Source organism: Prunus avium, chromosome 8 (genome assembly GCF_965620075.1).
Source record: "Prunus avium chromosome 8, drPruAviu1.hap1.1, whole genome shotgun sequence".
Taxonomy (NCBI): Eukaryota; Viridiplantae; Streptophyta; class Magnoliopsida; order Rosales; family Rosaceae; genus Prunus; species Prunus avium.
Window position 1 is genome coordinate 36,734,416 of NC_142291.1, and position 9,319 is coordinate 36,743,734.

Genomic DNA, 9,319 nt, shown 5'->3' on the forward strand with positions numbered 1-9,319 from the left:
CGCTCTGTCCTTTTCTGTTCTTTTCTCTCTCTCTCTCTTTTATTTTTTTGACTTATGGAAATTAATAAATGAACATAATGGATGACGTACGGTTTTAATTATTTCATCTGCGTACTTTAAATTCAGATTAGGCCCATGCTTAGATTATGATGGAGAATCTAAGTCGTGCTTCTTTCTTTGTTTGGACAGGGTTTCGAGATGCAGAATTGAATCGATAATGATTATTTTTTCCAATTGAAATTCATCCACCCTTGACTTTTTTGTGTATTTACTTGAATTGTGGGTTATGTATGTTTGCTTTGTCTTATATATTGTTGACGGATCATTACTTGATTGCTTAGTCAAACATCCCAATCAACTCATTTTGATGCTAAGTTAGTTTTCTTGGTGAAATCCTGGCAGAATTTTAGTATACAAAAATACATTTCATTATTTCATTGCTGGAGTACGTGCACCGACAATACGAATTCACATTAAATACAAACACAGTAATAAATTCATACTCTAATTTGTACTTTCTTCCTCTATAATTTAATCTTTGTATCATCTCACTATTAATTCCAGATTATATACGTCGCAGTCTGCACGCATCACCATCCTAATTCTAATTATAAATACCCGTCACAAATAATAATATAGAAATATTATATAGCATGATTGGGCTTGAGTGGGATTGCTTTATTTGGAAAATGACAATTAACGGTAAACCGTCTCCAAGTTTAAACTTAATTCATTAGCGGTTTCCTCTCTCACAGAATCTTAGACCAACAAAAGCCATACTTAAATATTTGACACGTGGACTTTAATTTCCATTGCCCATGTCATGTCATGTAACCATGCATGCATGGTAGATGGTACTCGTCAAATTTTATTGATTAAAAAGAATAATATACGTGGATTTAGGTTCATGGCGTGGGCCCGAAGAAAACGATTGTAGTTGTGTTATCAGTAACCTAATTTAGGGATTTGGTTGTCGAACTTGTTTAAAATAAGACCAACTTGTGGTGGAACGAAGCTGTTGGGTATAAATTAATGGACATGGAATAGGAACATCATTCTACAGTTTTCACATATGCATTGTCTCTCTCTATCTCTCTCATGAATCAAATTAAATCCGTGATTATTCATTGATTCGGTATGTCTGGATCTATGAATTTTTAAAAAGACGGGCTATAAATTTTAGATAGCCTCACCCTTGTCGGTGTTCAATTTAAAACCTAAACCGAACAAAATCAAACCATACACACCCTAATTGTGATCACTAGAGGTAGTACTTCTGCACACATGAATTGGAAAAGTATAAGACGAAATTACGTACTTATGTCTTGTTCCATTGGCAAAGCAATAAAGCATGTACTTGAAAAATTCCTGACATGCATTACATCAGACCTTACTAAAAGAGTCCAAAAACCTGCAACATTTTTCGAATTAGTCAGCTATAAATATATAAAATATATATATATATATATTAAAATAGAGGCCTACCATAGCATCCCATGTGCTGCTGGCAGCATATCATATGGATTCTTTTCCCATCATAACAACTAGCTAATTTTAGCTATGGTCGTCTTTGGTCAATGTCCTCCTCTCTCCCTCTTAACCAGTGCCTCTCGCTTGGGCTCTGCGATCCTCCCGGAGGAGGAGGGCTACACGACAAGTCGTCTTTGGCACCATTCTAACACAAAGATGTCACCGCTTACCTATTACTACTACCCTATATAAATTCCTTTCGGCACTGGCTCAGAAATTTATAAGTCAATCAGATTAATTATTATCATGCATTTATCAGTGATTTATCAGTTTTTATCTTCTTGTGTATTTTTGTCAACGGGGTCTAACTTTGGAAAATAGTCTTGACTTGTAGACCAGAGATCTGAGTTTAGAACTCTCATAACACATTAGTAGTGTGTGTGAGAAACCCACCCTTTAGTTTAGACTATTACGTATATATATATATATTTTTTTATTATAACAGTTGAAGGCCACTTTTGTTGTAAATAAATAAAATCACTATATTCGAGCTAAACAGTTGAAGGCTGCTTTTATCGTAACTCATTACAAATATATACCGTTCTCAAAAATCATGGAAATCAAACTTGAGATTTCCTTTACCTAGTTAGTCGTCTAATATTTATGTGACGGATTTAGTCCAAATTATTGGTTCTAATAAGTGGGATTTTTTAGGCCAACAAAGAAAGGACCCGAACTGTTTCCTTCATTCGGCTCTCCTCAAGACGGGCCCTAAATATATATTGTTAGGGTCGAATACAGGAGTAAAATAGAAGCATATATATGGAGATAGTAGAGGAATCTTCTTCGTAAGGCGTGCAGACGTGGCAATGAGTGAGCATGCCATGTTGGCAATTTCACCGACATTTGAGTACCACCTTGGGTGACCCACTTATCTTCCTTCATCACCAACTTTGCTTCTTTGCCTTTAACAAGAAGTGGTCACCAAGTGGCTTCATAACCACATAACAAGCTTTGCTTATTCTCAAATTCTAATTGGCTCATGGGTATAGTCCAATAAAAAAGAATCCTAACTTTAGTAGTCTAAGATTCGAATCCCACGGCACATTGACAGTGTGTATGTGAGAAAACTTCTTCCTCAAAATCTCACTTTATTCTATATGTTTTCAGTTTATTTAATGTATGCCTTACGGAAGAATTTACACAATAATAATCTTATTAATATTAACTAAACCATTATTTTCAGTTTTTGCACAGAATCTTATAAATCACGGGTTAACCCAGTATTTTATATATTTTATTATCAAGATTTGTTTTTTTTACTCACAATGCAGACTAAGAAGGTAGGTGGTGAGAACAACAAAATCATAAATACCACCAGAGACTACAACTGGTGTAAAATGTTCCTGCACAATTAACCTCTCTCACTATGATTACATTCGTGTTCAGCCTCCAATACCATTGAAGAAAAAAAAGAGTATAAAAGCGAGAAATTGGAGAACTCAGTTTGAATAAGGATAAACGAGGAAGGTGTGAGCCTCAGTAAGGAAGCAGCCTCTACTGAATCCAACATGTTGATAGAACTTCTAGTAATCCATGCCTCCCATGCCACCTCCCATTCCAGGGGTTTCCTTCTCATCCTTGGGAAGCTCAACGACAACTGCCTCCGTCGTGGTCATTAACGAGGACACGCTGCAAAGTGACAAGTTTCAGTGCTTGCTTGAAGAATTGCAGCAAGTTCTTAAAGAAAGGGAAATTAACTTTAAAAAGAAGGGTCTTATAAAAAACTCTGAATTACCTTGCGGCATCGACCAAGGCAGTTCTGATGACTTTCAATGGATCAATGATCCCTGCCTTTATCATGTCTACATACTCACCTGAAAGGAGCAGAGTAAGGATAAGTTTTCATCTAACTTTTTTCAATGCTAGAACTACGCCTGAACTGAAGCCACCCTTTTTTGTGATCGTTCAATGGTTAGAAAGACAACCAACCTTTTGCTGCATCGTATCCGAGGTCAGGATTGTCCTGCTCCAATAGTTTGCCAACAACAACTGCCCCCTCAACTCCAGCATTAGAAGCAATTGTGGATACAGGCATCTATAAGAATGGAACCAAATGGTAAGATAGATAAAATGTAGATGGATAAATTACAAAGCTGTGCCTCTAACTTAAGAAATTGTATTATTTGCAGTACAGAAAGACCCCAAGAGCATGAGAAGAAACTATAAAGGAGAACAGATTTTTATCGAAACCTTAAGAGCATTCTGAATAATTTGAACACCAATCTTCTGGTCAAAGTTTGCAGTTGCCAACTTGTCCAGCTGCTTTGAGGCATATAGCAGTGCAGCACCACCACCTGTACATTGGAAGCTCTTACTTACTATAAGATATAACCCGATTCGAACAAGACAAACAAAATATGTTTCTGGAAAAACGACTTACCAGGTACGATTCCTTCCTCTACAGCAGCCTTGGTGGCATTTAGAGCATCAGTTACTCTGTCCTTCTTTTCACTAACTTCTGCTTCGCTAGCTCCGCCAATCTACAAAGTAGGTCTCAATCAGACTTGTTTTCAAGAGCTGGCACCAGTATACTGCAAATGGTAGTTACAGCAATGTGCTTGCAAGATGTTCCAGAAGTTAAACTTGTCACCCCAGACAAATAGAAGGGGCAGAAAACAGTAGCCAATTTTCAGAAGGAAAACCAACCTTTAAAACGGCAACACCTCCAGAAATCTTTGCCAACCGCTCTTGTAACTTCTCCTTGTCATAATCAGAAGTGCTCAATTCAATTGATGATCTCAGCTGTCACAAACAATCAAAGTCCACATATCCAGTTAACAAATGCACTGGAACCCAGAATAGTTGTTGGAAGCGATTAAACAATAAGAATCAGTATAAACCTGTTCACATCTTTCTTCAATGGCTTTCTTGTCACCAGCCCCATCAAGAATAACAGTGTCATCTTTTGATATTGTAACCTATAATACCAGACCATGCAAGTCATAAAATATTTCAACTTATTTAGAGCAGACATTGTCACCAAGATTAGGAACATATGCTAACAAATCACTTGATATATCTCACCCTTTTGCAGGTTCCAAGTGTTTCTACTCCAACTTTTTCAAGGTTCAGACCAAGCTCTTCAGTTATTACCTAGAACCCAAAAAAACAAAAACAAAAATAGGAAAATGAAAACAAAGTGGTTCACATGTCAGTCTCACAATAGCTTAAAGTTTTCAAGGAAAAGTTAAAATACAGAATGAAACTACCTCGCCTCCCGTAAGAATGGCTAGGTCCTGCAAATTTGACTTCCTGTTTTCTCCAAATCCAGGGGCTTTAATTGCACAAACCTTCAATCCGTTAACAGAATCGTATCAAAACAATGAAATAATAGTCGATCAACAATTTTTGACAGTGGACACATAGTCGGTACATAATAGAAAACACAAGGATCACCTTAATTCCAGCACGAAGCTTGTTTATAATGAGTGTAGCAAGTGCTTCACTTTCCACATCTTCAGCAACAATCAGAAGAGGTCTTTGCTTCTGAGAACCCACAACAAATCAGCCAAAGCAATAAGAGAAGTATATCCACCAGATTTCAATAATCCCCTCAGAGAAACACTTACCTTCAATGCCAGCTCTAATATTTTCACTATCGAATTTAGATTTGAGATTTTCTTCTCATGGATTAAGATAAGTGGATCTTCTAATTCCTGTTAAAATTAAAACATCTAGTTATCGATCACAATGGAGCAGCTTGAAAAAAAGTGGGATAACTAAATAATCCCAAGATGACTTAAAGAAAAAGCCTTCCAACTGAAGAACCATGAAACATGGGCTTATAATAAAACAGTGACAAATAATGACAAAAATGCTTACACATTTTTGGTTCTTAGGATTGGTAATAAAGTAAGGAGATATATATCCCCTATCTAGCTTCATTCCTTCAACAACCTCCAATTCATTATACAATGTTTTTCCATCCTGAAACAATTCAAAAGCAAAACAAAATTCACATCAATGCATATAGAGAATGAAGAGAAGCTCAACTGTGCCCCACCACGTCAGAATAAGATACTATTCACAAAAAATGATTGAAAACAAAGGAATATTCTAAGGAAACAACTTACAGCAATGGTAATAACACCCTCTTTGCCAACTTTCTCCATAGCCTTAGCGATTAGTTCACCAATTTCTCTCTCTCCATTAGCTGATATGGTCCCAACCTATTCAGAAAAAAAGATGTCATAAAAAACAACGTCATTATAAAATTTAGACATTCATATTATTTCTCTCAATTCTCAAATTAAAACAAACCAGAGACCTGAGCTATTTCTTCAGATGTGCTGATCATCCGAGCCCTACTCTTCAAGTTTGTCACAACAGAATCAACTGCCATTGAAATGCCTCGTCTTAGGTCCATAGCATTCATTCCAGCTGCCACTGATTTGCATCCTTCAGTAAATATAGCGCGGGTGAGGACTGTAGCACAAGTGGTACCTGCAAACACAAATAACAACCTTCATGTCATTGTCTTCCTGATCACAAAGTTTTACAAACAGTTTTACATACTGTATGGAACTCTCACCATCCCCTGCAGCATCATTTGTAGCATTTGCGACCTGCTTTACAAGACTAGCACCAATGTTCTTGACTTTATCTCTGAACTCAATGCTCTTTGCTACAGTGACACCATCCTTTGTCACTTTAGGGGCCCCAAAGCTTTGTTCCAGAACAACATTGCGTCCCTGTGGAAAATCAAGCAATAAGTCAACCATTTGAATACTGCCCATTTGCAGGAATTGCCAAATGAAAAAACAAAAAATGAATCCGACACATTGCAGAAAGATTAAACTACGTCTAAGGAAGTGAAGCGAAACAACATCAATGCATCACCAAGATGTAAATATAAGCATATGACAACTAAACGCAAAAAATTACTATCAATATACACATCACTGTTCCAAAGTCATAGTACGCAATCAATCAATAACAAATAAATCAAGAATGACAAAGCCACTCACTTTTGGCCCCATTGTGACTTTAACAGCATCAGCGAGCTCTTCCACACCCTTGAGCATCAATGCCCGGGCTTCCACACCGAATTTGATATCTTTGGCCGCATAGTTCCTTCTCGAAATCAAACTACTACCAATCTGTACAGGAAAAAAAAACTAAGCCACATCAAAACACAATTAAACAATACCAAATCACAACTTTAAAAAGGAAAAGGAAGAATAAGTACCTGTTGGGTACAGTTCCTAGCCAACCTACAACCACAAATCAATAAAAATGAGAAAAATGAGAGAGACCAAGATGAGAAAACAATTTTTAAAAAGTGACTTTTGGCCACAAGTCGGAATTTTTAAAGAGCCCAGATGCGAGTACCTGGCTTTAGAGGCGAGGCTACCGGCGAAGCGGTACATGATGAACTTGCAGAGAAGAGAGAAAGTAGAATAAGAAAGTACGAGCTCTCAGGTAAAAGAGAGAGGCAGAGAGAAGGAGAGTATAAATTGTGGAGCAGAGAAAAGTCTAGAAGGATTTGGTTTATGTTAGGGTTTAGGGTTTTGCGGGGTTTGGAGAAGGCAACGTCCAGTTACTATAGCCGAAAGCCACGGACCCTTCTGTTGAAAAATGCTGGACTGTGGGCTTTCATTTGGACCCTCTGTAGACCAATACTTTCTGACCCAATGTTTTTCTCGGGTCGGATTATCTAACCCAATATTAATAAAGCTGAATTTTTAGTCCAATGAAATAAATAATTTCCTTCAAATTATTAATCTCATGATCTTGTTTTTATTTTATTTTTTAAGAATATATCATTTATTTTTTAGATGAGTAGTTCTCCATAGATTTTATGCATGCAAAGACTTTCTGAATAATAGTAATTAGGAGCCAAACTCATTTGGTAGATTAAAAAAAAAATTAAATCACATTTGTCTCATCAAATCGCAGACTTTTTTTTTTGTGCCAAAAGATTTTTACAATAAATAATTTACCATTTTCTAACAACTAATTATATTTTCTGGGTCCAGACCTAAAAAAAAAAAAAAAGATTTTCTTGGAATAATAGTAATTAGGAGCCAAACCATTCCACCAACACACCAAAAGGAACAGAGTGTAAGAAAGTATAAGGAAGAGGAGGTAAAACTTTCTCATATTGATTACATGAAATATTTTTTATGGGAGCTTTGAATTGTTAATTAATCACACCCACCACAACATCTCAAGAGCTACTTAATGGTCAGTGGGTTACATTACATGGATAACCTGACCTTTCTGCTTTGCTTCTTAATACTAATCCATGAAATTCAGACATGGAGATTAACCTTATGGAGGATGGCAACTAGCTTAGCAGGGGTTAATGGTTTCTCTTGGTAGTCATCTAAGCCTGCCTCTATAAATTCTTGTGTGTCTTCACTGAGGGATGAGTGTGACGAAACGCCTGCGATTGTGCTCCGAATTCCCATTGCACGCAGTGTTCTTGTTGCCTATAATTCAAAAGACAGCACAAACAAATTCAGAAACATTAACAAGCAAAATCAGTTGTGAATTTTGTGTCTTTATTTTACTTAAGTTCATACCTCAATACCATTCATGATAGGCATGTCCATGTCCATGAGAATAAGGTCAAAGTGTTTTCCAGAGCAGTGGACATCAATGGCTTCTTTCCCATTCCCCACAACTTGGTTTTCTATGCCAAGATTTTCCAACAGTTTGTGGTGAATTCTTTGGTTGATCAAGCTGTCGTCTACAACAAGCGCGGTTATCTTGGTTGCTGCCTTTGTGTTCTTCAACATTGTTTCCCTTCTTGGTTTATTCAGAACCCACAAACTTCTTTTCCTGCATACACAACAGCCAGCGTGAGAAGCTTGTGTTAATATGAGGCAGGAAAAAAGAGATCTGTATGTACACAGAAAGAAAAGAAATCAGTATATTTTCAGCATTATGTCCCAGAGAGGTTACTCTTATGAGTGAGAGAATTTAAAGCCATGAGAATTCAAATTACTTCCTCATTATGAGCTTGAAAACCATTGGTTAATTGTTATACCTTGCAAAAAGATGAATTGAATTGCAGTAAACTTGAGAAAGAATTAATGTCTTCAAGCAAAAGGGTCAGAAGGTACCTTAAGATGCTGCTGAACACAGATATTTCAAGAGATTAAGAATGGTGTTTCTGCTAATTCTCCTTCCCATGCTGCAATTTCAATCTACTTATAAAAAGCAGCAGCAGCAACTGGAAAAAGGATACTCCACAACAAAAACAAAAACAAAAAGAAGGAAAAAGGATAAAAGTGGCCATGTGGGGATACACAGAGTATCACTTGGATTTAGTTGAGAATCTGAAAATCTAACAATGGCTGATTTTTTCCTTAATTGTTGATATGAAAAAATCAGACGCCTCTGCCTTCTTTCAGGTCTTCTTTGCAAAATTGAAATATGGATGACAGCAGCAAAGGTAAAAAGATTGAGTTGCTCTCTCTTTTTTCACCCTCTAAGTTCAGCATTTAATAGCCCCAAATTTGTTTGTTTTTTTGGGTCTAATTTAATAACCCAACTTAAAAGTAGAAAGAAACTTACACCATGTTATCCAACACGGCACACAACTTCCATAATTTGAAATATTACCTTTTTTGGTTCACTTCTTTAGGAATCATATTAGCTTCTCGACTGCCAAATCAGTGTCCAAATTCATTGACATTGTAACTTTGAAATCAAGAATTAAGTTGCAGTTTATTTATAAGATCTATTCTCTTTGCTTACAACAAGACTCAAAATCTAAAACTTCTCACTTTACCCGTTTTTCTGATTACTTTCCAACAAATTGTTTTACGAGATATTC

The 9,319-nt window shown here is 36.5% G+C and overlaps 2 protein-coding genes across 3 annotated transcripts; both read right to left on the reverse strand.

The window, feature by feature from the left end:
- Positions 1 to 2,818: 2,818 nt before the first annotated feature.
- LOC110750077 (chaperonin CPN60-2, mitochondrial) lies at positions 2,819 to 7,060 on the reverse strand. The gene is made up of 18 exons (XM_021950340.2): positions 6,865 to 7,060; positions 6,722 to 6,746; positions 6,501 to 6,632; positions 6,065 to 6,224; positions 5,801 to 5,976; positions 5,607 to 5,702; positions 5,356 to 5,460; positions 5,103 to 5,189; positions 4,930 to 5,019; positions 4,743 to 4,823; positions 4,558 to 4,626; positions 4,374 to 4,451; positions 4,180 to 4,275; positions 3,914 to 4,013; positions 3,724 to 3,827; positions 3,463 to 3,568; positions 3,269 to 3,347; positions 2,819 to 3,162 (listed from the first exon to the last, which is right to left on the reverse strand). Exons 1-18 carry the CDS (start codon positions 6,900 to 6,902, stop codon positions 3,057 to 3,059), a joined length of 1,728 nt encoding a protein of 575 aa, XP_021806032.2. The 5' UTR covers positions 6,903 to 7,060; the 3' UTR covers positions 2,819 to 3,056.
- Positions 7,061 to 7,605: 545 nt separating this feature from the next.
- Positions 7,606 to 8,940, reverse strand: RR24 (response regulator 24). 2 transcript variants are annotated; one of them, XM_088245249.1, is made up of 3 exons: positions 8,604 to 8,940; positions 8,061 to 8,379; positions 7,606 to 7,967 (listed from the first exon to the last, which is right to left on the reverse strand). In XM_088245249.1, the coding sequence occupies exons 2-3, from the start codon at positions 8,274 to 8,276 to the stop codon at positions 7,788 to 7,790; spliced, it is 396 nt and encodes a 131-aa protein (XP_088101375.1). In that variant the 5' UTR covers positions 8,277 to 8,379; positions 8,604 to 8,940; the 3' UTR covers positions 7,606 to 7,787. The 2 variants fall into 2 exon arrangements, with proteins under 2 accessions (XP_088101375.1, XP_021806037.1); XM_021950345.2 differs by having other exon boundaries at positions 8,061 to 8,319; positions 8,604 to 8,935.
- Between the last annotated feature and the right edge of the window lie 379 nt (positions 8,941 to 9,319).